The sequence below is a fragment of the Ochotona curzoniae genome, unplaced genomic scaffold (genome assembly GCF_017591425.1).
Source record: "Ochotona curzoniae isolate NIBS_2020 unplaced genomic scaffold, NIBS_Ocur_1.0 scaffold_2587, whole genome shotgun sequence".
Lineage (NCBI taxonomy): Eukaryota > Metazoa > Chordata > Mammalia > Lagomorpha > Ochotonidae > Ochotona > Ochotona curzoniae.
This window is the reverse complement of record NW_024467096.1, coordinates 17,011,625-17,038,083: the sequence shown is the minus strand read 5'-3', so window position 1 is coordinate 17,038,083 and position 26,459 is coordinate 17,011,625. Positions and strand designations below refer to the sequence as shown.

The 26,459-nt window shown below is 47.5% G+C and overlaps 1 protein-coding gene across 3 annotated transcripts in view; it reads left to right on the top strand.

Moving 5' to 3' along the window:
• DGKG (diacylglycerol kinase gamma) overlaps positions 1-26,459 on the top strand; it is a 155,564-nt gene that overhangs the window by 31,196 nt on the left and 97,909 nt on the right. The window contains exons 5-15 of one of the 3 annotated variants that reach the window (XM_041002735.1): positions 1,369-1,539; positions 4,844-4,893; positions 8,406-8,480; positions 9,175-9,297; positions 14,440-14,557; positions 15,321-15,409; positions 18,296-18,412; positions 19,336-19,428; positions 20,722-20,781; positions 23,022-23,101; positions 24,668-24,742. In XM_041002735.1, the coding sequence (XP_040858669.1) occupies positions 1,369-1,539; positions 4,844-4,893; positions 8,406-8,480; positions 9,175-9,297; positions 14,440-14,557; positions 15,321-15,409; positions 18,296-18,412; positions 19,336-19,428; positions 20,722-20,781; positions 23,022-23,101; positions 24,668-24,742 (1,051 nt within the window). The remainder of the gene's footprint in view (positions 1-1,368; positions 1,540-4,843; positions 4,894-8,405; positions 8,481-9,174; positions 9,298-14,439; positions 14,558-15,320; positions 15,410-18,295; positions 18,413-19,335; positions 19,429-20,721; positions 20,782-23,021; positions 23,102-24,667; positions 24,743-26,459) is intronic. The other 2 variants (XM_041002737.1, XM_041002736.1) reach the window with 2 other exon arrangements.

Genomic DNA, 26,459 nt, shown 5'->3' with positions numbered 1-26,459 from the left:
CAGGTCAAAGCTAGGAGCCAGGAATTCCATTCAGGTTACTCAATGGGTGGCAGCTATCACCTGCTGTTCCCTAGAGGCACATTAGCAGGAAACTGATACCGGAAGCAGTGCTGGGACATGGACCTAGCATGTTGGGTTTCCAAAAAACTGCACCTTAACCGCTGTGCCAATGCCCACCCCATCTTTGCTCTTATTTTATTCTGATGTATTTTCTTCTCTACTTGCGTACCTCTGATTCTTTCTGCTCTTTTTATCCCTAATATTTTATTTAAGTATTTGCAAGGCAGAGTAACAGAGGTTGATGAGAGAAACAGAAAGATCTTCCATCCTCTGGTTCTTGCCCCAAATGGCCACAACAGCCAAGATTGGGCCACACAGAACCCAGGAGCTTAATCTGGGCCTCCCACATGGGTGGAGGGGTCCAAGTACTTGGGTCCCCTTGTTCTGCTTGCCTAGGCACATTAGCAGGGAACTGGATTGGACATGGAACAGCCGGAATTCCAGCTGGTGCCCAAATGGAGTGCTGGTGTCACAGAGAGTGACTCAACCTGATGTGCCACAATGCCAAGCTCTCTACTCTTGTCTAACAGAGAGTATATCTTCTTAAAACATCCGATGGGCTTTTCCAGGAAGAATTTACTTTCAAAGATCTGGTCCTCTGAGACCATTTCACATGCTGGAGCCCTGTATGCCACTGTGCAAAGGTGACCCTTGACCACTGTATCCATCTGGATAATGGCTCATTTCCTTCAGACCCAATCTAACGCCAGGGCTGATAGGCTTCGTCCAACACAAGTCTGCTGACTGAGATACTCACTTCTAGTGCATGTTTCTTTGGTTCTCTGAATGGAGTGTCCAAGTAAATGCAGTTAGTCACAGCCTTTAGTGTTTAGAAAGTAGTTGAATGGTAATGCAGACTTTGTCTTCTGAATATGATTTTCTTTGTCTTTAAACGTATGTCAAAAGGAAAATTTTAGAGGGCATATTAGCAAATAACTATTGATCACTTAAAGGCATTTTGAAATTTCGTCCCAGTTTACTTCTGAAAGTCAAATGTGTTCCCCGAAAAGTAAGCTAGATGTTTTTCATTGTTGACTGCTGGCATTAGCAAGCATCACTAGCATCTTTATTGAAAATCCATACAGTGCAGGTGAATTTCCTACCAGGAAATGGACTTTTGAGGGATCAGAATGTGAACAAACTGCATTTCTAGAGCCTCTGCTGTGATCACATCTTGATAAACAAAGCTTTTGAAGAAACCTACATAAAATTCTTGTCTCTATCATGAAAAGGATGGGGCGACAAGAGGAAGGTTAATATTTACTCAGTACTAAACACCCTTGGACACTTTCCTTTTACTTGTCACAGAACCCAAGATGGCTGGGAAGCAAGCCCCAGCTGACGACCAGGTGCCTGCGACCTCACTGGGAGCCCCTGCCATTCAGTCTTCAAGCTCAGAATTGCCCACTGTGTTCCTGAAAGATGTGGTATGTTACCTGTCCTTGCTGGAGACAGGAAGACCTCAGGATAAACTGGAGTGTAAGTGCTTGTCCTGTCAAGGGATTCCCGCTTTTTCCTGGGAAGGGTCTGGGTTTATCCATCATCCCTAAACACCGTGGGGATTGATCTGGGCTCACATGTGTCTGTGGGTGGCTGGGTGTCCTCCCTGTTGGGGAAGGTTCCTCAGTCCTGTCATTATGAACAATGTTTCCTGGGGTGATTGCCTCTAATCCCTGCTCCTACAGCCCAGTACAAAGCACCTGCTACATAGAGGGTGGAGAGAGCAACTAAGACCTTGACATTCAGAACCACAATATGGGAAGAAAAGAGGACCACATACAAGAGTTATAACTCTCTTTTCGTTGCTGGCAGAACTTCCTAAAATCCTCACATCCAAAAACTGCCACCTCCTTTTCTTAGTCCAGCTCTCAAGAAAGGATATTTAGCATCTGTCTTCCATCCTTATTTCATGCCCAAGTAACTCTGTCAGATTTTTTTTGCTTGAGGTTGAATCAACCTCTGACTTGTGAAGTTTATTTCCTTTTCTAAGTCCACTCCTCACCCTAAATTGGGTGGTTTCTCAAGAGAAAAGGACTAGTTCACTAAAGGAGGTGGTAACTGCTTTCACAATTTGACTGCAGTGGACTTCAAAAACCTGTCTTTTGGAGGACATAAAGTTGGTGTGAGCATGGCCGAAACAGCCTGCAGTGTGGCAGAGCACAACAGACCAGGGATGGCTTGGCTGACCTGGGGAGCCTACAGCAAGACTTTCCAGCCAGGGGTGGTAGGACCTCAATAAGAAGCATGCACTGTCTTTGCTTCTCTGTAAAGGAAAAGTATCCTCACTATGACAGAGGTTGAGATTGCAGTGAGTAGCGAGACTAGAAGCATTAGCCAGGGGAGTCCAACGAAGGTGAACTCGCCCCAACAAAATGAAACAGTTTGCTCATTAGCTGAGCTTGGTTCCAGGTGTTAACAATCACAGGTCTTAAGTGCTAATTTGCTAACAAATATAGCCAGGTTCGTTTTTCTTCTGGATAAGGTTGAAAGTGAAATATCAAATTATTTCCAAACGTCAGCTGCATTTGGTCATCTTAGGCATTATGTCTGTTATAACTACTGAAGAAAATGTTAGCACAGTCTTCGTATTGTGAGTCTCAAGCTATGTCTTGAAATGGCAAAGGGAAGAAACTTTAAAACTTTATTATAGAAAATATTTTTTTAAGGTAAATAAAGGAAGAGATACAGTGAACTTCCATGTACGTATCATGGAGTCTCAATCCATGGTGATCTTGTCCACCTTTTGGCTCTTGCCCATTCCCTCTGCCTCAGATTATTTTGAAGCAAATCCAGGCATCATATAATTCCATCTATAAACATTACTTAATATAAACATCACTTAATATAAACATGCAAATATATCCACAGCACTATTATCCCACCTAAAGAAAAAGAATTCTTGTTTTATGATATATTTACTTGTTTGAAAGTCACAGTTACAAAGAGGGAAAGACAGAGAAGAAAATAATTCACTGAAATTACCAAGTATTTCATCAGTAATCTTAATTTGACAGTAATATATTTTTAAATGTGTGCTTGACTTGATCCAAATGAACTCTATAGATTGCCATGGGTTATCCCATCTCTTCCGTTTCTTTTTGTCTTTTGTTTTCCTCTACATATTTGGCTAACAGTTCATGTTCTCCCATTTTCATGATGAAAAAGGAAGTTAAGCATTTTTCTTTTTCATCTTTGTGCAAACTATAGCTTGAAATCCCATCAACAGCTAATGCAATCATAATATCTCTCATCACTGAACAACACCTCACATTTGCTAAACACTTTATAGGCATTTTCTCATTTTAAATTCACAATAACCCTAAAAGGATGATATGATTATCATCATTTTACATGTAAGAAAGTACAAAGAGGTTAAAAGACTTGCTAACGCCACAGTGCTAAAGGCGGGGGTGGGGGGTGGGAAACACCCTAGGATGTCCACTCAGCCCTCTCTGATTCCATTGCTCATGAACGGTAGGACCAGAGAGAGCTCAGTGGTAAAGACTGTCTAGGCCCAGAGTTCTGGGAGAGTCAGTTAGAAGCGCTGTCCTTTATATCATTTGAAGCATCTGCTCAGTGAATCAGCAGTGTTTGTTCAGACAGGGACGTTCTGAAGATCACGGAGAATCGGAAGTTCTTTCATAAAACACTGAGGCTCTGCCAAGGTCTGATCATTGAAAAAAAATGCAAAGTGCAGAAAGGTTGCAACATCTGGGAGGAAAGTGTGACACCAGGTTTACTTACCAGGAGTGTGTGTGTGTGACAGATGGGGACATTCCTAAGACCCAGCTGGGTTGTGTCAGAGAATCATCAATCCAGGGACATTCCACAGAGAACCCATGCATGATGAGGCATTTTAAAGAGTGGGCAGCTAGAGGAACAAGTGTTTAGTTCATCTCCCACCCTACTGGCTTCTGAGAACATAGAGACAGAGCTATGGGCCTAGACAGGAGCTCTACCTTTTGGTTGAATGAAATGCAAATTTCCAGGTACTATAATTGAACATTTAGCCCTATGTCCAATTTTCTCTTCCAGATCTTCCTTATACTTCTCGGCTTCCCTGCAGCAGGAACATGACTGAGGGTGTTTCTGTATAGTATACTATTTATTGATCATATTGATCTGCACTTCTATGCAATAACTATCTCCCAGCACTACTGGGGACCAAGTAGTGATGTTGAAGTACATAGGACAGTACTTTGCAACTGTAAATGCTATATATTAATATTCATTAATTTAAAAATCAGTCAACTCTGTTGATGGCTCTCCCCATATCAAGCAGTGATGATTGGCATATCAGGTACACCGTGGTACTCCCAAAGCAGGAGAAAAGTTGTTAGCATGGAGTGGTAGGCAGGGCTGGGATTTGAACCTGACTCCACATCCTTTCTGTGTGCCCTAGGAGCAGAGGCTCTTCTGTAGTTCTATGCCTGTGGCCCACCCCCACCTGGGGGTTTGCCTTGAGCTGTGTTTCAGTGATGCTGGAGAGTTGTACCTACTCTCCAGGGAATCGTGCTGATGACCCGGATTTCCTCAACTGCAGTGATACTTAGGCAGGTCCGGAACCCCAGCCACGTGATTCTCCTCCCTTGCTCCAACCTTTCCCAGTGCTCTTCCTGAGGGAGCTGGACCCTGCAGCCTGCAGGATGGATCAGCTGACTACAGCACTTTTACTCCCAGTGACGGTCAAAACTGATCAAAAAGTGTGGCAGCTCCAAAACCCCTCAGCCCAACCTCAGTTCCCGGAAGACACCCCAAGCCTCACCCTCTGTGTTTTTTGCAGTCATGTTTCGACTCTATGATTCGGATGAGAATGGCCTCCTGGACCAAGCGGTAAGTTCTCACTCTGGATCTGAGAAAGGCTGGGGGTGGGAGGGAGGAGCAGTTGGAGGCATAGCCTGAAAACTTCCAGTTTCCTGTTTGCGGGGACAGTAATATCTCAGTCAGGACTGCAGGGGTCTAAGTAGAACACCTCCCATTCTGCTACCCAAGACCCCTCCTTGCAGAAGATGAATTTATTTCACTTTTGCATTCGAAAGCCTGGCATCATGAGATCTTAGATCTCAGGGGAGATGCTGTGATATCTCATCTAGTGTAATTTTCCTATATGTTCACAAACTTCCCCAACTCCCTGCTGGAACCCAGACACCAAGTGTGGAGAGGCAGCAGGCAATAAGACCAAGGCAAGAAGTGCAGAGGGTTGCTACTGGTGTGCTGGCCCTCACCCTGTACCTCCTCTCTCACCCCCAAGACACCAGCAGAGGCATTTTCTCTGTTTTCAGGATCCCAACCCATTGGAAAGCCCATTACTCGCCCCACCCCTTCAGGATGGGGTTGGGGATTGTGGGATTGCTGAGTCAAAGGAAGGGTAGAAAAGGAAAAATACATAGAGAAGGCAAATGGAGTCACATTGACTCTGTGATCATGACTGGCAATGTCAGAGTCAGGACTCTAATGGGAAGGCTCTGAGGATAAGGTACATGAAGACTGAGTCAAAACAGAGAGAGGAAAGGAAGGAGGGATGAGGGACAGGAAGAATAGAAGAAAGGGAAGGGAGGAAGACCAAGTCCTCTCCACCAACTGAATCCTCCTAATTCCCTTTTTAGACCCCAAGGTACCTCTAGTCATGTGGCAATGCTGTGGGATGCAACATTTGAGGGAACAAGCAGAGAACCATAGACTGATGCATTTGGTCTGAATGTATTCACTGAGTTGTTCATAACACTATGTTAAGCTGGAAATACATCAGTGTAGCCTACTGACAAAATCCCATGACTTTATAAAGCTTTTGTTTTAATCCAAGCATAAAGACAAACCATCATCATCAACTATGTGTTAAGTGGAGGTATGTGCTTGGAAGAAAACAAAAAGAGAAAGAAAGTGTTGGATGGTATTATTGCTTCAGTTAGAGTAGCCAAGGAAGGCCTCCTAAAGGGGAGACACTGGAGGGAGACCTGAAGCTGAGAAAGTAGATCCTAGAGAGATCTAAGAGAAGAGCCTGCAGGCAGAGGGAACAGCAGGTACAAAGAGCTTGACTGCTTACTGGAATCCTAGAAAATTCACTGGGAGGCCACAGAATGAACGAACAGTACTAGGGGACAAGATCAGAGCACTGGGCCCAACACGATGTCCTAGTGGTTAAATCCTCACCTTGCATGTGCCAGGATGTCATATGGGCACCAGTTCATGTCCCAGCAGCTCCATTTCCCTTCCAGCTCCCTGCTTGTGGCCTGGGAAAGCAATAAAGGATGGCCCAAAACCTTGGGGCCCTGCACCCATGTGAGAAACCCAGAAGTTGCTCCTGGCTCCTGGCTTTGGATCAGCTCAACTCCAGTTATTGAGGCCACATGGAGGAGTGAACCAGCAGACAGATCTTTCTCTTTATCTCTCCTTCTCTCTGTAAATCTTCCAATAAAAATGAATAAATCTCACATACAAAAGAAGATCCAAAGACTTATGGGATGGAACAAGGAGTGATTACTTTGAGCAGAACAGTGACAAGATTATATATCAACAAAATTTCTAGATATTGTGTTGAGCATAGGCTGTAGGGATGAAGCTGGGAAACCAGTAGGAGGCTATTAAAATAATCATGACATGAAATGATGGTCTCCTTGCCCAAGGAACAGCATTGCAGGTGGAACAAAGTGGTTACCTTCTGAATATATATTGGTAACACTGGTGGGCAGAAGAGAGTCTGTCATCTGACTCAATTTCCCACCCAGAATGCTTGATCATTAAACTCTTGGTTTCTTTATGGAAAAGATCATTCCTTACCTTCACATAGCCATTCTGCTCACAGGGATGACCATCAGAGATGGCCTCCTTCTGTCACCAGTGCCCCTCTGTCTGCCAAGGTGATCCATTTTGACACAAACCTGCTTCTATTATTGCCTCCTCCAACAACCCAGCAAGGTCACAGCAGACACATTCTCAATCTCCTCCTCCCTTTACCCGCTGGCTGCCCTTTGTGGCCATGGTTAGTGAAACATGTAATCTACACTGCAGGCCCCCAAGACATAAAGTTGACACTGCATCTTCTCTAAAATTCTCTCCAAGCTAAAATGTCCCAGTGCCTCAGCCACATTTTGTAAGGGAGGCTTTGCTCCCCATTGTGGACAAGCTTGAGTGTGTCAGTGTTCATAAGGGAGGACACAGAACAGAATCCACCCCACTGTGGCTCTGAGAGAGTATCCAGACGTAGCTTGAGCAGTGTTGACCCTGGGGAACTAGCTCTGCTGAAATCTACCCACCTCCCTACACTGGCCAACACTGAATCTTAATCTCAGCTCCTGAATTGCATTGTCTCATTGACTCTTGGGCCCAACTGGATTCACAAACTCTTCCCATTGGAACTTCTGCTGAACCCGGTTTCCACGTTCCTGCACAATGCCTTGCTTCTTCTACTGTTCCATCTTATGGTTTTGCCATAGATTATTTTGTAATTTAAATGAAATACAGATTTTTAAGCCTCTGATTGATTTTAGCTTGCTTTTTTTTATTTGGACTCATAATTCTCTCTGGTGGAGATAAAATGTTTGACCCTTGCTTCAGTCCACCATGTCTTCCTAAAGCAATCTTATTATGAACATAATAGATAGTACCCGAGAGAGTCTAACACCAAATAGTTGGATATGTTCCAGTGTGACTCTCAGCGCCCTGACTCGTTAGCTCCCAGCAACTCTGAAAGATTTTGGATGAACCCTAGACTTGTTACCAGAAGACTGATCACTAGCCAAATGTATTTCACATGAATTTTGTCTTCATGGAGTCCTGGACTATGACGCAAAAGAAAGGAGATGCCATAAAGAGCTTAAATCATAGTGCTGGAGCTAGGACCAACACAAGCTCCCTCCATCCAAGTGAAACTAAAGTCTGGCTGTAGTGGGGATGGAGGAAATGGATCCCAAATTGCTGAGTTGGTGAGGATGAGGGCAGATAAGGAGGAAGAGCACCCTGTCTGGATGTGTGGGCCTTTGTAGGAGTTACAATCACAACATGGGAGAAATGAGGAGTGTGTGCTGTGTTCTCTGAGTCGAAGGACAGAAAGTGGGGAATGACAATGGGAGCTGGTGGGGCCCAGAGATCAGTGCCTGAGGAACTTCCCACACTCCTCTGTCTTATCTGTGCTCTGAGCTTCCAGTGAGCACCTGCGGTTCACTCACTGAGCTTTGCAGTCAAGGAACAAGCAGTGAGCTCCTCATGAAATGCCCATGGGTTGTACCCGCTTCTTCTCATACTCTGCCCTGCCTGTCTTTCCAGGGCTTAATGTTGTTGTGTTTGGCTCTTGAGAATACATCTTTGCTTCTGTCTCTCTGATATCTTCTGCCCTTGCTATTTTCTAGGAGATGGATTGCATTGTCAACCAAATGCTCCATGTTGCTCAGTACCTGGAGTGGGATCCTACGGAGCTAAGGCCTGTGAGTTTCTCTAAGTCACTGGAGAGTGAGTTTCCAAAAGGAGAGTAGGGCACACCTGGGACCTAGATGCAAATGCTAGCAGCGCATGTTGCTCCCAGACTCATTTTCCTATGGGCAGTGTATTTGCAATCTTACATCCTGACCAGCAGAAAATAAATGTGGACATAACTGACATATCGATTCTCTTAACCTTCACAGAACTGAAATTTCATCACAGAAACTCATACATCAAAAAAAATTTGAAGTAGAAAGCACTTCAGACATTTTCTCAGCCACCAAATGGTATTATATTTTATGAATATATTACCTTGGCACTCAGAAAATTTCAGATTTTGGGGCGTCTCTGGTCTCAGGTTTTTTGGCTCAGTGAAACTCAGCTGTGTACATTTTCATCCATCCTCAATGGCCATGTTGCAATATTATCTCCATTTTCACAGATAAACAGATCAAAGAGTTAGGGTGCCTCGCCCATGGTCTCATAAGTCGGGGCAGGGCAGAACTGGCCCTGGAACCCTGGTCTCCTCACCCTCTATTTGTTCCCCTCATTTCTCACCACATGATGTGAAGAGGAGAAATGGGTAAAGTACAAATGAGATAACTCAGGACCAAAGAGAAAGCAGGGGTCGGGGCAGGGTTGTGGAGGGAGACGCGTGGAGAATGAAAATGGACAAGTGTTGCTCTTTGGCATCCACAGATACTGAAGGAGATGCTGCAAGGGATGGACTACGACCGGGATGGCTTTGTGTCTCTGCAGGAGTGGGTCCATGGAGGGATGACCACCATCCCGCTGCTGGTCCTCCTGGGAATGGATGACTCTGTAAGTCAGTAAACGGCACTTCTGAGACCTCTTGTCATCCTGGAGTGTCAGGGCTGATGTTAAAATCCACACATCATGGCTTCCATCTAAGGCGTGCACACCTGGCATTCAGGGCCAGCCCAGACTCCTCTACTCTCATTCCTTTTACTACTCGTGACTGAAATACATCCATTCACTCAATAGACATTTACTCAATGATTACCAAACTAAAGCTACTTTTCTGTATGCTGCAATGGGATACAGATACAATATTTGCCCACCAAAAAAAAAAAGCTTATATTCAGTGAATCAAAGGGCAAACATATTCATGGGAGAATTCCATCCTTCCCATAAATTAGATTTGTAAGCATTATGAGGATCTGGGAAGGAGAGAGAGAGAGAAAATAAATACTGACTTGTTGGAAGGACTTTCATGAGTGGTATCTTATTTAGCAATTGAAACCATCAATTAAGGTCAATTTTAAAAAAAATTAATTGTATTTATTTTATTATCTGAAAAGCAGAAATAGAGATATCTCCCCTCTACTTACTCCCCAAGTGCCCACAATAGCCAGGGCTGGGCCAGGATAAGCCAGAGGCCCTAACTCAATCTGGGTCTTCCTCATGGGTGGACCCAAGTACTTGAACTATCATCTGCAGCTTCCCTACTCAGGCATTAGCAGGAAGCTAGACTCATAAGGGAACTAGAACCGAAACCAAGGCACTCTCATTTCTAGTGATATAACCATTTCAGCAACTGCCCTGGGTAGATATTTTTATCCCAGTGTATGCAGCTGAAAAACTAGTTTTCAAGCTAAGGAACAAACAGAAGATTCATGATTTGTACCCATTTCCAAAGACCTTGAACTTTCTAACATCCACACAAGATGGAGACCCTTGTATTGAGACCTGCTTGAATGACCTTAGAGGGTGTTTGGCCCATCCCTAGAGAATGGTTGAGATTTTGGCATCCCATTCTGAAGAATGAAGGTCAAGTGAGAGAACCTGGAGGGCCTTAATCTGCCTATCAAGAATTGGTGTGGCTTGGCTGGCACAAGAGTTTGTGACTGGGAGAACAGCTTGGTCAAAGCCCCAAACTGGAAGAAAAGCCAGGGTTTGCTAAGACAAGCAAAGGTATTCAAGGCTTAAGTAGACACTGAGGTGACATATGCCTGTAGTTCCCCCAGTTAGCTACTGCTTTTGTCCATATTTATCAGCAAAACTAACGTCATACTTCAGCTAAGCAAGGTCAGAGCCAGTAGAAGCCTAGTGCTATCAGGCACTTACCAGGATAGCTGCACAGGTTTTGTGACAAACCCTTTTTGCAATTCCTGAAATGTCCTAGAAAGGTACAGGACAGGAAGTGCTGTGGGCTTGTCTCTGGCTGCCTGTTGGGGGCCTTCAGATCACCATCTGACAATCACAGAATGCAGGACCTAGAACCTGCCCTCCATCTCAATTCTTTTTCCAAGTGCTAAGTCCAAGTCACAGAAGCAGGACCCACACTGCTCCCTTCTTCCTTCTTAGGATCTCAGGAGAAGATCAGAGCGAGAAAAGCCCTTTGTGCTCCCAGTCCTCTTCATTCTACAGAAAGGCCAGCAGGGAAAGGGACTTGCTGAAGGACGCAGACTAAACGGATGCAAGAGGTCACCTGCTGTATTCTGTATCATTAGACCCCTTGTTCAGGAAGCCTGTGCCAAGAAGCCACATGTTTAGGAACCTGCATGAGCTAGGACCTGGGAGTTCTCAGAAACACAGGGTGTTCTTTCAGCTGTTGCTTCTCATGGCTACATCAAAACGGAAGTCCTTCCTGGTGCTGATCTGGATCACTGAGTTTTCTCTCAGTTGGGGAATTGCAGAGACATGTTCATCACAGTGAGCTGACTTCTATCATCTCTTCTGTTCTGGACTCACTGAGTCTCAGATTGCCACTGTAAGGCCGCGCGAAGTGAGGACAGCCTTACCGACTCTCTAGAAAGTGAGTCTCCCCAATGATCAACGAAGACGAGGCTTGATGCAAAAGCAGGAGGATTTATTCAGATGCCAGCACGCTGGGACGGAGGCCAGTTCCTCACGCAGGAGGGTGGCACATCCGTACCAAGTCGCTACATCACCTGTCTTTTGTAGGCCAAAATCACTTACACAGCATTTTGAAAACTAGCTTACTAATAGGTACAAATAGAATCATAAAACAATAAAGTTAGGGGCTGTTTTTTTTTTCCTGACTATTACATCACAAGACTGCTGTTTCTTTTAGTTCTTTGTCACAATTTTCCTTGAGTTTGCTTCTTTTCCGGACCAAGTTTACTTTTCTCAGACCTTTGGAGCCTCCTCCAAGAAGTCAGGGACTTTTCGGCTCCTCACTATTTTACCTTGATTCCTCCTGAGATACTTATTTCAGGGCCACTGTTGAATTTTGTATCCTGAATCCCAATTGAACCTAATCATTTACCAAAGACATCCTATTCAGCTATTCTCAGCCAGTAAGACAAGTAAAGTACAGAAGGCAAACAAGCAAGTTAAATTTCTCTATTCTAAATCTTCCTTTTCACCACCAGCTCTGTCTGGAAAGGTTCCCTGATTTCTAGCTATAGAAGAAAGAGGCCAGCTGTGTCGTCAACATTCTGCCCCAGTTGCCAACCTCGCCCTACAGGAAACTCAAATTTACATCAGGAAACTAGCAAACGTAAATGCAATTGTTCTTAATTGAAAGTTATTCCTTTGAGAGAGACAGACAAATAGTTCTCACTCCCTGGTTCATTGCCCAAGAGCCTGCAATGGCCAGATGGGTCCGGGGTGAAGCGATGAGCCAGGGGACTCTGTGATCTCCCAATTTCCTGAGCCATCATCATCACTTCCAGAGCCTGCACTGGCAGGAAGATGAATCCAGGAGCTGAACCCAGACAGGTGTCTTAAACAATAGGTCAAATGCTCACTGTATATTTGTTTGTTCAGTAGTCACTAAAGACAGTTTTAACATTTAATATTTAGGGGTTTGGAGAAAGCCATCAATTTATTAAAAGTCTTGCTGCTTCTTTGGGTCTTTTGGAGCCTACAAATGACCACTGAAAACCCTAGTTGAGGGGATTAGGCTAAGCAGAACCATCTGCCTTGTGCCTGGAGAAGAAAGTTTAATCCCTGCGTTCTGTAGCTTCCATGGTGTAGAATTGAAAGAGCCACATGATGGCGCCATAGCCCAAGCAAAAATGTTACCTGCTTCCAAGTCCGGATCTTTTTGCTCCTTGTGGCTGTTAAAAAAAGAAAAAAAAAAAAAAAAAAAAAAAGGCCGAGAAACGGAGAGTCTGCTAATACAGTAACAGAGGCAGCATGGGAAAATATTTTTAGATAAAATGTCATTCCTTTGGGATGCATGAAAAATAATTTAAGTAACAGTTTAGTTCCACAAAAGGCAGGTCTCTGACAAGCAAGATTTTGAGGAAGTAGAAAAAGCCCAACCAAACCAGAGAAGGAAACTAACATATAGGCAAGAATTGGGGCTCCTCTAGAATGCATGATGAGAACTCTGGGTCCAGGGACAGGTGTGGCTGAGGGGACCAACGCAAAGACGCAGGTGCCTGGAAGTAAAGCTGGATTTGAGATAAGTATGTGGGACTCCAGATCCCTGACCCCATCCCCTCACTACAGTGATATTTTTACTGCCCTTGAGACCTACCGAGGACGTCAGGGTTATCTCATTCATGGGGCTGCCCCTGTCACCACAGCCTTCCCTGACCCGCCAGGGGGACAGTGGGTGTCCGGGGAAGGTGTGTGTGTGACTCTCTGTGGTTTGGTTCATCTTGTGTGTGAAGATGATCTCGCTGTGGAACCGTGTCAGAGGAAGTGGCTTCGCTCTCCTTGGGCCCACATCTCTTTTCCGTTATCTGTCATAGAAACTTGGCAAGAGGAGTACCCTGTTTGCACTAGTAATTATTTCTCCCTGAATGTGACACTAGAACTTTCCCAATGGGGAAAATATAGAAGAAGGAATTTGAAAATAAAGTAAATCTGTAGTATTGACAGCTGTAGCTGGAATGTCTTCTCATCAAAGATCTTGTAGAACAATGAGATTAGAATTTATCCTCACATGTGCATTGTGCCTTTTTTCAATGAGTATTTTTTTCCATGAGCACATTCTCATGCTGTTATATATTCAGATAAATGTCTGTGATTGCCACCCAGAATTAAGTCAAATGGAGACCCCGCAATAAACCTTTTGGTAATTTGGAGACCTTTGGCATAGTTTCAGTTTATCATAATTTTAAATAATACTAGGCTAAGCATCTGACAAAACATAAAAATATTCCTATGTCTTTTATTCCTCCTAAAAATTACTTCTTTAAGATAGAGTTCAAGAAGGGTAATTTGTATGTCAGACACTGCAAGCATTTTAAAAATTCCTAAGTAAATAGTAAATGGATACATAAAAAGGTAAAGTGGATAAATATGACAGAGGTTATCAATCAGATAGATGTAGGGGTGCTAGAAATAGATAATGCAAGAGGTAAATAGATAAATGATGTGGCACAGTGGGTTAGCCACTGTCTGTGATGCTGGGATCCCATATGAGTGTCAGTTCAAGTCTTGACTGCTCCACTTCTGGTCCTCCTCCCTGCCAGCGCACAAGAAAGATGGCCTGTGTGCTTGGGCCCCTGGAACCCAGGGACACATGGACAGGCTCCAAGCTCCTTCCTGACTTCACTGTGGCCCAGCCTCAGTCATTGGGGTCATTCTGGGAGTAAAACCACAAGATAGTAGATTTCTCTCTCTCTTGGTAAATTTGCCTTTCACATAAATAATTATTTTGAAAAATATACATTAGATTAGATAGATGGTAGACAGATGATGGAGATGATCAAGATAGTTTGATAGATAACCAGATTGGTGTTCTGACTTACACTTTGGCCAGCAGGATAACAGAGGGTTTGTATTATACTCCTCATTCTTCAACACATACTCCCAAGCAGATATTCCTTGGTTTTAATCTTTGCTACTTTTAGAAAACTTGCACAAAGAACTCTGTTTTGATTTGTATTTAGGATTGTTATTTGTCTTCCAAATCTGAGAAGAGTCTTATTAGCAAAGAAGAACCTGCGAGCAGCAGGGCTGGGCTCCTCCATTGGGGGGCTGACCAGCTCAGGCTCCCCCCTGCTGTGACCCCCACAGGGCTCCAAAGGGGATGGGAGGCACGCCTGGACCATGAAGCATTTCAAGAAGCCAACCTACTGCAACTTGTGCCACGTCATGCTCATGGGTGTGCGGAAGCAAGGCCTCTGCTGCATTTGTGAGTCTGCTTCTTTCAGGGACCCCTCGCCCCCGGGGCTGGGTTGCAGTGTTCATGGTTGAGATGTCTCAAGGACAGACTGGATACTTAGGGATCCACAGTGTTCCAACAGCAGGGAGCAAACAAGTCAGATTTGTTCACTTGCAAAAAAATCAGTACTGGATAACTGCCTCCCTGGGGGGAAAAAAAGTATTGAAACTCACCTTTCACCAAATAGCATCTCCTAGTAAGTTTACTTGGATTTTCTAGTCAGCTTTTGCTTTGGAGAAATTCAGAGGAGCAGGCTATAGCTTTAAATAATAAGCAACATATTGTATATTCTGTAAATGCAATGGGAATTTAAACTCTACACTTCTTGCACTTTATCATCTATTTAATGAAGTCAGAGGGGAAAGGAGAAACAAGCCACAGACAAGAGGTAAGAAAAAAAAGGAGAAGGAATAGAGCAATTACCTACCTCCCCACTACCATGCCTGACATACCACCCCATGGTATTGGAATAGCTGGCAGGATGGTACTCGCAGTCGCCCATGGTGGAGAGTGCTAACTGGGGATGCTTTCCTGCTGCAGCCATGTCTCACAGAGAAAAGCAATGGGGCAGAAAGGACAGGGGCAGGTGCAGTAGAAACTGCCAGCTCCCAAGCAGAGATTCTTCTGCACATCCAGGAGGTCCCAAGAGGCAGGTGAAGACCAGGCTGGGTGGTGGCCATATCTCCTAGGTGGCCACTCAGGAACAGGTGGCCTTACTTTCTTTTCTTTGCAGACTGTAAATACACTGTCCATGAACGCTGTGTCTCCAAAAACATCCCTGCGTGTGTCAAAACCTTCTCAAAAACCAAAAAGGGAGGAGAGGTTGGTGATTTCCATTGCTTAGCTCTACTTATTTCCTGCATGCCACATCCCGGGCCATACGTCCATCACCACGAATTCCTGGGCAGGAAGGGGCTTTGGGAACTTTCTCCAGTCACTTCTGTCCCTCCAGCACTGCCCTCAAACCTGTACATCCATCAATCCATCCAGCATCTCTCTGGTGCCTACCATGTCCAAGCACTGACCCAGAGGATACAGCTGTTGTAAGAGCTAGTCCTCAACGTGCCAGAGACCACTTGATCTAAAGGGAGAGACAAGACACTGAAGGAAGGTGCAAAATGGTGAGATGTGTGCTATTGTAAATAACAGGATCAATTGAGAAAATACAGAGGAAACACAAAGGAAATAGCAGGGCAATGTTCGTAAGGGAGAACAAATCCAGAAGACAGGCCCTACAGGCAGGAGCAGCCTTGGGTGTAAAGGTGGAGGGAAATGACTTGCTCTGGCATCCAGGCTTGGTTTAGTGCCCCTGGGACAGAGCTATTGAAAGGGGAGTTGCAGAAAGATATGCTCAGACAGGGTTGCCATCCAGCCTGGACAAGGTCTTGAGGGCTCCTGTAACAAAGAGGGGCTTCCTCAGCGACCAGGGGCACCCTGAAGATCTCCATGAGCAGGAAGGGATGATTGAGCTGACCACCAGTGTGGCTGCTTGGAGCGATGTGGCAGAGGCATGCAGTAGGAGCATCTCGTCCTACAGCTGGAGGGCCGATCTGGGTGGGATCCACACTCACCTGCTATAACAGGGTCGTCACTATGTCTGTGTAACGTGTCCCTTGGAACATGCCGGTCATTCCGTTTTTTGATTGCCGTGCTAGTTAGAGTAAAGAAGAAGCTAGAAGATTCTGAGGGGTCCTTTGGAGGCACCTCCAGTGGGTCTCAGTGAAGGAGACACTCAGGAGAGGACTGGGAAGAGGCAGGGATGGCTCCGACACTTCCAACTTGGCCATCAGGTAGTGCCATTTGCTGGGTATGGGGATAGACCTACTTAAATCTAAAAGGTAAGAGCCCCCAAAAGGAGCCATCTTGAGGACTCTGAGTCAGGAGATGATTGGGGGTGGGCATGGTCCTCTCCTCCCTGCAGAAGGCCCCCTGAAGGAAGGATGGAGAGAGAAGGGTGTCTCAGAGGACTAGGATGCATGCCCCATAGACTCCTCATGGCCACTTGTCTCCTCCACCTGCACCACCACCATCCACAATCCTCTCCATGTCCATGCCTTCCACAGGACACGCCTGTGCTTTCTGGGCTCAGGTCTTACACCTGCCACACACAGGAGAGTAAGGCCACTAAGGGGCCAGTTTACATTCCCAGTCTGTGGAGCCTTCCAGGACAGCCCAAGACTGCAGGGAGGAGGGAGAAGGCAGTGCAGTGCTGGGGAGACAACCTTGGACTTGGTGTCCGTGGACCTGGCCCTGAGTCCCTACTTGTCTGCTTCCCAGTGTTGTTAGCCTGGGGCCAGTCATTTGACCTCTTTGAAGTCTCACATTTTTCCTGTGCATAATGGTTGTAACAGTACTCAGGGCAGATTCATGGTGACCATGGAGAGACAGACTGGTTCACCAGCTGAACTCTTTAGCCCCAGCCCCGGAGTCTGCAGCAGAAGGTGAGAAGCTATGAAGCAAATGTGGCCCGTCTTCTGGAGCAATAATTTCAGTTAAAAACAGTGTGAGGGAGGCATTATGCAACTGGGTTGCTAAGCAATTGAAACGCTTAGTTAATAACAAGGAGGATGATACCAGGCAAATACTTTGTATGTCTCTCATCTTGTGTTTGTGGTTGGTCACTCTAGGATGTACCCCATCTGCACTCTGCAGGGTCGACAGCCACTTCCGGGTGCTCTTTAGAGGACCTTGGAAGACACTTTAGAAAAGTTCCATAGTTTAATGGTGAGAGAGAACTGAGATCTCAGGCTTCTAGAGAGTGGGGACAAGAGTCAACCTCTGTCTCTTCAGCTAAGTGCAAATACATGCATGCACACACAACAGCATTCCCACTAGCTTCCCAAGTCCCCACAGCATGCCCTGGTAGCATTCCCAAGCCAAGGAGAGGTTCAAGAGACTGTCCAGGAAACAGGGGTGACAGTCACTGGGGGACCCTCATGGATTTCTTTGGACTTCCTACCTGACTTCCTTCTAGAAAGTTCCCTTACCTGGGCTGCACCCCACCATACCCTGGAGTGCTTACAAGCACATTGTTAGTGGGTCCCGGCAAGAGCTGCTGATTTGTTTGGAATGTGGGCCAGCAATAGGACTTCTAGAAGCACCATACATGGTTCTTATGGACAGCTTAGGCTGAGTAGAGCAAGGAAGTTAGCCCCCAAATGGGCATGTCCACAAAGCCAGGCCAGCTCATTGCATCCTCCTGCCAACCTCGGAGACCTATGATGCCAGCTTGTCCCTATGAGGGACCCAGGCTCACAAAAACACCCAGGAACTGGCCAATGACTGGCTTGCTGGGAAGCGGAAGGTCAGTGACCCGGGCTACTTTGGTTTGCAGCCCAAGCCCTCATCTGTTCCTTGGCACTGCACTGCCATCCAGAGAAGGAAGCACACAAACACACCATGAACGGCCAAGAGCTCCCTCAGCAAGATGGACAGGCAGATGGCAGACAAGACACCTGCTAGGATGAGTAGAACATTCAAGACGCGGGCGAAAGGTTTTATCTACCTTGGTAATCCTAGTGGTGGCCAGGAAGCATTGTGTGCCACTGGGCAAAGCCATTCAGCATCTGAAGAGCACCCACCAAGCAGAGAGCAGTCCTTCACACCTCCTCACTCCCTCTGTTCCTGCCAAGACCCTTCTCTTCCAGCCCGGGGCCCCGGGGCTATGGTTGTGCTGCCCTCCCTGGCACCTTCCCTTCCCTCCCACAGGTGATGCAGCACGCATGGGTGGAAGGGAACTCCTCCGTCAAGTGTGACCGGTGCCACAAAAGTATCAAGTGTTACCAGAGTGTCACCGCGCGGCACTGCGTTTGGTGCCGGATGACGGTGGGTGGCGCCCAGGGCAGCCCTGCTTTTTGTCTCTGTGGTTCTTTGGGTTTTTTTGTTTTTGGGGGATTTTTTTTTTCTTTTTTCTTTCTTTTTTTTTTTTTTGGCTCAAGCTGCAACCCAGAAGCAGGGAACATCTTGCCCAGAGGCATGAGCAGAGCCAGGGGAGTGAGGCCAAGAGGGCCTCATGCCCTCTGTCTCACAGTGCTGAGCAAATCCCTAGCAGGCCTGGAGAGAGATAGCAGCCCTGGAACCAGAGAGTGAAGGCTGCTAAAAGAGGAAACCAGCCAGTCCACTCATGACCTGCTCAGGCACATGAGAACAGCAGGCCAGATCATGGCCCTGCTTCACCTGGGGCAGAGGCACCGCAGAGGGGAAGGCAGTGATGCCAGTACACCTGTGCCTCTGGCACCTGTCCCTGAGGCACACCCCTTTCATAGCCCCAATCTGCAGCAGCACCCGCCTGCCAGTGCCAACAGAAGTGTCAGATCTTGTCCCCCTGAGCAAGTATTAGCTCCTGAAAGGTGCTTTCTCCAGACCAGAATGCAAAGCTCTCAAAATGCCAAGTTTGAATGATGGAATACACCACCGGCCTTTCTTTGAGATTTTCTCCTCCCCAAGTCCCAAAGCCTGGGGAGCAGATAGCCAGAGATGACTCTGGAATTCACATACACACCACACACATACATAACACACACATACTGAAGGGTAGCCATGAGCAGTTCTTGGTCTCTGTCCCCCCTGTGCATGGCAGATGGGGCTCTCCCAGTCCCTACCCTGAATGGCCATCTGTCCAATGCCGACGGCATGTCAGGATTTGGGCAAGCACTTGGCAGACAGCCTCCTGAGCAAGGTATTAAACCTCATACTGGACGTTGCCCCTGTTACTTTACTCACTCCTGTCTGCCTTTCTCTCCTGCCAGTTTCACCGCAAGTGTGAGTTATCTACGGTGTGTGATGGAGGGGAACTCAGAGACCATATTTTGCTGCCCACCTCAATATGCCCTGTCACCCGGGTAAGTGTCCTTGCCCTTCGCAGCCTTCCAAGGCCTTCCTATTAGTGCACAGGAGCTGTGTCCTTAGGCCTCAGAAACAGAAAACCCCTCTGACTAGCCTAGCTCCACCTGCTGGCTGCCCCAGAGGCTTGGGACTGGCCCGTGGGGGACTGCAGGCAGAGCATGGCCATTACCTGCACATAGCAAGCCCACCTTGCTCCTGGGTCTAACCTGCAATCTCTCCCCTGCCCCCAAATCCAGCCTACCTCAAGAGCTCCCATGGAGGTGTCTCAGCCGTGGGTGCAGCAAAATTTAACTTCTTTGTACCTGCCTTCAACTTTCTGCGTCTCCTGTGCTGGAGATTCCTCTTTCAAATCCAGCATCAACATTTCAGCTTTCTTCTCTTCCCTCCTTAAAATGCAGCCAACACCTCATCCTGGACCTGGCCACCTGCTTCATTCTCATTAAAAACCTAGCAAAACCACCCCTTGGGCACGCACCCTGTGGGATCTACTTAGGTTGGAAACAGAGAAAGCCACAACCAGCTGTTCCCTGCTTGTGTATCTGCCTCAGGAGTATGAGACCTTGGCAAGAATGCTTATGGCAAACTTTTATTTGTTCTTTCTTTCTTTTTTTTTTTTTGAGAGCGAGAAACAGATTCCATCATTCCTCAGATGACCACAATGACCAGGGTGACCAGGAACCAGCAGCCAGGAACTCAGTTCCTGGCTCCCACTTGACTGACTGCTGCCTCCCGGGGTGTGCATAAACAGAAAACCAGAATTAGAGACAGAGTCAGCCTCAGACCCCAGGCACTCTGACACAGAACATGGACGTCATAAGCGGAGCCTTACCCACTAGGCCAGGTGCCCAACCCAAAAATGGCTTGTTTGTTTGTTTTTTCTTAACACTCAAACACCTGCAGACAAGCTAAATGGCCACAAAAGACTTATAAATTAAACCATGCAAGGAAAGTTTTAAAAAATGTCTGGAAAAAAACTAAAAGGTGTTTGGGAGTACAAAATTTAAATCTCTACAGAACGTGCATGTTGTACATACCTGGGCCCCTGGGTTATAAAGTTCAAGCCTAAACAGGTGCCGACAGAGTTCTACAAGAACTCACGGGCTGGATTCCTCGCATTGTTTTCTGGTCCAGCGACTCACTTTGGAAGCCTCCTCTCCACGCTGTATCGGCTTTCTGATATCTTCCTTGACATCTGCCATGGTTTTCATCTGATCTTTTTCACACTATTAGGCACTTCCTCCTTTTTTTTTTTTTCCTTTGTACAATCCCTCTTGTCTCTTTCTTCACAGGAAAGACAAGGTGGAAAGTCAGATGGCAGCGTATCCACCAAGGGCGAACTTGTAACCCAGGTACCATGTGAGCGTGGAGTCTGCTGGCTCATGCTCAGTGGGCCCCAGGCTGTGGCGGGATGGACGGGGTTGGATTCTAAAGAAACGTATCTCTGTGTTTGCATCCTCATCTGACCAGTTCTGGCGCATAGGAGCACACTTTACTTCTGGCTGCTGGAGTTGCCTCTGACTTCCACATGATAGGAAAGTGGTGAGAAGGGAGATTGGCCGACCCCATTGTTGGTCTCACCATTGGCTTTATCACCATTTGAGGAGCAGTTTACATAGAAATATGCAAAGCAGACCTCCTAAATAATAGCAAAAATGCAGACAATGAGTTTGCCAAGCTGTCTCTTGAACATGATGTGTTAAAGTGAAATGAAGTAGATCAGAAATTCTTCAGATACCTTAAGTAGATCCCAAAGAACTTGTTTCTTATTGGGTTCACCAGTGAATATCTTTACTCTGTATCTTGCACCCCTCTTCCAGGAATGCAGGGCAGGGACCTGGGGCAGTGCTGAGAGTGTTAGAAAAGGAAGAACAAACCAGGACCCCTCCTCTTGTGCCTGGAGCTACAGGCTTCCTTGTTTGGAAAGAAATCCAGGAGTCCCCACAGGCACAGGCACTGAAGTTACACAAGGAAATGCAGATTCATGTGTTCGGAAAATTAAGCTTAATTGGTGAGAAAGTTCTGGACACCTAGAAAGAGGACAGCAAGGCAGGTGGAACACATACCACACATATGCATGCACCTATAGGATGCAGCTGTGCCATGTGTGTGGTCACCTTGCATCTGCTCTAATCAGGCAGTGCCTGTGCTGTACTGGCTGTTAACTTCTTTGAATGTCATCCGCACAAGGTAATGGATTACTTCGCAGACCCAGGTAGTCTCCTAGAGGCCTCACAGATACCTGGAGCAGTTCAGAGAATTCTGAAAAGTCACCAAGCACGCCGCCGGCCTTTTTGAGCCTCATAGCACTGTATTTGCCTGATGAAGCATGTGGTGCCTGAACTGTTGAGAACGGAGGAGCCCTCCCCTCCGTGGCAGTGCTGGTTCCTGCTCAACCCACGGTACTCTCCCAGGACTACTCCTGTGACTAGGGGCAATTCCTGTTTGGAAAGAGGACTGTACACAGCTCCCTGCTCAAACCACTCCATATCCCCGCCACCTTTCTGATGCAATTAAACTGCAGCCGATGTCTTGAAACATTTATCTTAAAGAGCAAAACATAAATGCAATTAAACAACAAAGGAACTCGTGAAGATGTTTCTGACGCAACCGTTTTAGTAGCAAAGTTCATGGGCGAGGTGGCTCTCAACTTGGGCCATGAGGATATAAGTGTTTCCAGAAGCTGCAGAGAAGAAAGGGGAAATTTAGAGTAATGCAAAAGAAGCAGCAATGCTGCAGGCAAGACACACGACAGGTGGGGCAACACCTGCAGCTCAGGGTGGGGGCAGAAGGGGGATAAACTAAACTGTCCTTCCAGGTTGGGGATTTGGATTTTATCCTCTTGGCATAGTTGTCAGGTTGATCTGTGCTTCCAGCATGAACTGCTTTGGAGCAGCATGTAAGACCTTCCTGGGTTAGGAGGGGCCCGAGCAGCGGGGGACTGTGATGACTGCCAGTGAGGAAGGGAACCTGTAAGGAAAGAAGTGGCAGGTCTTCCCTGGAGGACCAGATGGACCACAGTGTCTCGGACAGCAGACCAGGAACAAGCAGAGATTGGGGGATGGAGAGCCATCTGACAGAGGACACCCCCTTCCTGAAGGGTGGGAAATGGCAGGGCTTACGGAGAAAAGTGGGCTTGGATGTGCAGCCGGGAAGGTGCAGGGACAGAAGTGGATGGCTCACTCTGTGAGTGTGGCTTTCTTGGTGTGTTTTTGGCCAGTTGGCCACATCCATCATGTCAGTCCCTCCCAAAATCTAACCTTGTACCATGGGCATGGTGCCACACCATTGCCAAGCAGCTTGAAGCTACAGAGACACTGCCCCAGCCATCATCCAACCTCAAACCCTCATCATCATTCACACCACGGAGGCTATAGACACCTGGCAACTTAGCCCTTGGGAAAACAGCCCCTGGACTAGGACCTACTTCCCCAGCTGCCCTTGCTCCATGCCCAGGCCCACTCCTACCATTTCCCCCCCTCCACCACCCACCTTTACCCCAACTCTGCAGTTACCCTCATATCAGCTGTCATCTCACTCCAGTTCCCATCACACAGGGTAAGGCTAATTCTGTTTTCTTTTACCCTTACAGTACAAGATCATCCCTACCCCAGGAACACACCCCCTACTGGTCTTAGTGAACCCCAAGAGTGGGGGAAGACAAGGAGAAAGGTACGTTCTCATACATCTCTGAGTAGAGTGGTTGAGACAGCTCATGGTCCTCTCCTTCCATCCCTGTCTGAGCGGAAAGGGCTCAACCAAGGATCCCCTCCCTTCCACTTTATGACCTGACCCATATAGCTCAGCATGCCTGTGCCTTGGTTCCCTGCTCCATAGAGTGCAGATGGTGATACCCCTCTCCTGGGTTCATTACAAGAATGACAATAGACAACAGGAACTGTCCCATGAGGCTCTGACCAAGTCCTGGGGTGCCTGTTCCTTTGTTTGTTTATTTAAGTCACAGAGAGAAGGAACAAAAGCTCTCATTCACCAATCCACTCACCAAATGCCAGCAAGGGCCAGGCCTGCACCAGGACTCAATCTGGGTCTCCCACGTAGGTCAGCAGAGACCCCCATCCCTGGAGCCATCACCTGCTACTCCCCAGGATGTGCATTTGCAGGAAGTTGGAGTCAAGAGCCAGAGCCGGGATTCAGGCCCAGGGATTCTGATACAGGATGCCAGGGTTGTAAGGGGCATTGTGACCCTGTACTCAATGTCTGTCCTTCCCAAGACATCTCTTGATTAAGGAGATGTGACGGGCTCCCTGCTCAGGCCCGCTGGTGAAGGAAATGCCCAGTTGGCTGGCAGAGGGACATTGCTAAGCAGAGGGAGGCCAGGGAGAGCTGCTTCTGTCCCCCAGACCTGTTCAGTTCTGACAGCATGGTACTCAGAAAGCCAGAGGAAAACATCACAATCAGTAGAGTTAAAGCAAGATCCATGAGGAATCCCAGCGCCGTCCAAGGCAGGATGGGGTGTCTGTCTCCAAGCAGCATGGTCAGAGTCTCCTGCTGCAGCCTTGAGCCAAGCCTCAGCAAGCTCTCTCAGCCTTCCCTTCCTCGTCTCATCTGCCATGTCTCCTCTTCAAAAGTAAAGAAATAAAGAAAAAGTATGTGTAGAAGGGATATTTATTCCAAAGACAGAGAGAGAGAGAGAGAATGCCCTTCCGTCTGACCTGCAATAGCCAGGGCTGGGCCAGGCAGGAGCCTGGGTTCAGTCTAGTCTCGATCACTGCACAGGCGGCAGGAACCTAACTGTTTGTGCCAATGCCTGCTGCCTCCTGGTGTGCGCCTGAAGCAGGAAGCTGCTGTCAGGAGCAGAGCTGGGACTGGGAACAGGCACTATGACATGAGATGCAGGCATCCCAAGCTGAGGCCAAGAGCCTGCCCTGCGTTTCCTGATAGCCTCAGTTCTATATCTAGGGACCTCACTCTCAGCCCATGAGTCAAGCACCTGGAAGAAATCTTCACAGGGAGGAAAGCTTGAGGATGGAAATTCTGTTCACTGGGTCTCCTGCTGTGTCCTATTGCAAGGGGCAACGTGGTGCTCCAGAGAATGAGGGGTGGGGTGGCCCTGGGCCCTGGGCCAGGACGTAAGGGCTCTCATGATGCCCAGGGCCACTGGCATGGGACCACTGTCAGTTTCCCATGGCCGCTCAGGTCCTCCACAGGTCCTCCGGGGGGGTATTGGTTTGTCCTCACATGACTTCTCCATCTCTCCACCCCCCTTTTTTGCCACAGAATTCTCCGGAAATTCCACTATCTGCTCAACCCCAAACAAGTTTTCAATCTGGACAACGGGGGACCCACTCCAGGGTACGGTCACAACTCTTCTCTCTTCATCTCTGAAGAAGACACCTTTTGTCAGTGTTTGGACCCCTTGGTTCTCCCAACTCATCCACCCTGACCAAACTGCTTTCTCTTCTTTCCCTACATCCCACTCACTCCAGCTGGAGGGACTCGGGACCACTCCCGTTGAAAAGCTTATTTATTTGAAAGCCAGAATTACAGAGAGAAGGAGAGGCCGGGAGATCTTCTGTCTTGTGGTTCTCTCCCCAAATGTCCTCAATGGCTAGAGGAAGCCAGGAGCTTCATCTGAGTCTTCCATGTGGCTGCAGGGGCCCAAGCACTTGGGCTACCCTCACTGCTTTCCCAGACATATTTGCAGGGAGCTGGATCAAAAGTGGAACAGCCAGGACTCTAGTGACCATATGGGATGCTGGCAGTGCCAGTGGAAGCTTAGTATACTAACCCATGGCACCAGGCCCTTGAGATCACCCTTCATGGCTAACGCTAAGAAGTCAGTCACCAGTACTTTGTCCCCAAAAAAAGGTGGCTGACTGTCCGAGAAAGAAAGTACATCTCCGATGCATTTGATTGACAGCAGGAGTTGGTGGGTTGTTTCCACTGATTTGCAAGCCTGTGTTAGCAGTCATGGAGGACTCAGACCCCCAGAACAGGGTTTTTTTTTTTTTTTTTTTTTTGCTTCACCAATGGGTGTTTCAGAAAGCCTTACAGTGACCCTGAGTTCTGCAGGGTCTCTGTTCACGGGAGGGGGTGCATTTCAGGATTCAGATAGCTGCCTATCAGCCATTTCCCTGCCCCTGGGCTGAGTGCTGGAAATAAGGGCGCAGTGAGAGGAGAGAAAGCAGCCTCTCCCACTGCTGGCCCAGAGCTCTAGCAGAGCACTGGAGCCACCTGCTGGCCGCTCTCGGACCCGGGGCTCTTGTTTGGGGTCCTGGGCTTTTCTAGCCCTCAGCCTCTTGGCCCAAACCACCTCTTCACTCACGTTTCTGTTGGGCTCTGCAAGAACTCTCAGTCTGGCAGGAGGACGGGCTCACGAAGCGATTGTTTATGGAGGTGACAGTACCAGGCTCGCTTAAACAGAGAAAAAGACAAATGCAATCAGGACACCTGCCATGATTTCCCTGTAAGAACACCCAAACTGAGCCCACCTTGATTCCACGGTTGCTGGCAGGCATCCTCACCTAATTGCCAGTGGCCGCCACTGAGCTCGGTGTGTGTTGGAACGATGGCGCACAACCGCCCTCGCAGCCACTCTCTCCCAGCATGTCTCAATACTGGAACCCCTCCTCCAGCAAGCCCTCCTCCAGCCCAGTGTGTTGGTACCTGGATGGCTCCTGCTGGGCTGCTGTGAGTGCCAGCTTGGCCAGAGGCAGCCGTCCACACAGAGTTCCCTTCCTACAGGGAAGCAGAGTTCTGCCAGAGTTGTGGGGAAGGGATAGCAGTGGCTGGGATGGCATGGGGGTCTTCTCAGACAGCCAGGCCCAGCGGAGAGGAAGTGCTGGCCCTCGGCGTCCCTGTTCCCCCTAAGATGCCCACAGGTCACATTTGCTCTGAAGCACAGGTTGACCAGGGTCTGAACTATTGAGATCCAGGAGTACATGTCATACCTTCTTTGAATTCAAGCCATTGATAAGCATAATTGATCATGTTTCTGCTAATCATAAATATCAATGATCCCCACTGCTGACAAGCATCACAGATGTTGCTCAGACTTCTCTGGCTTGTT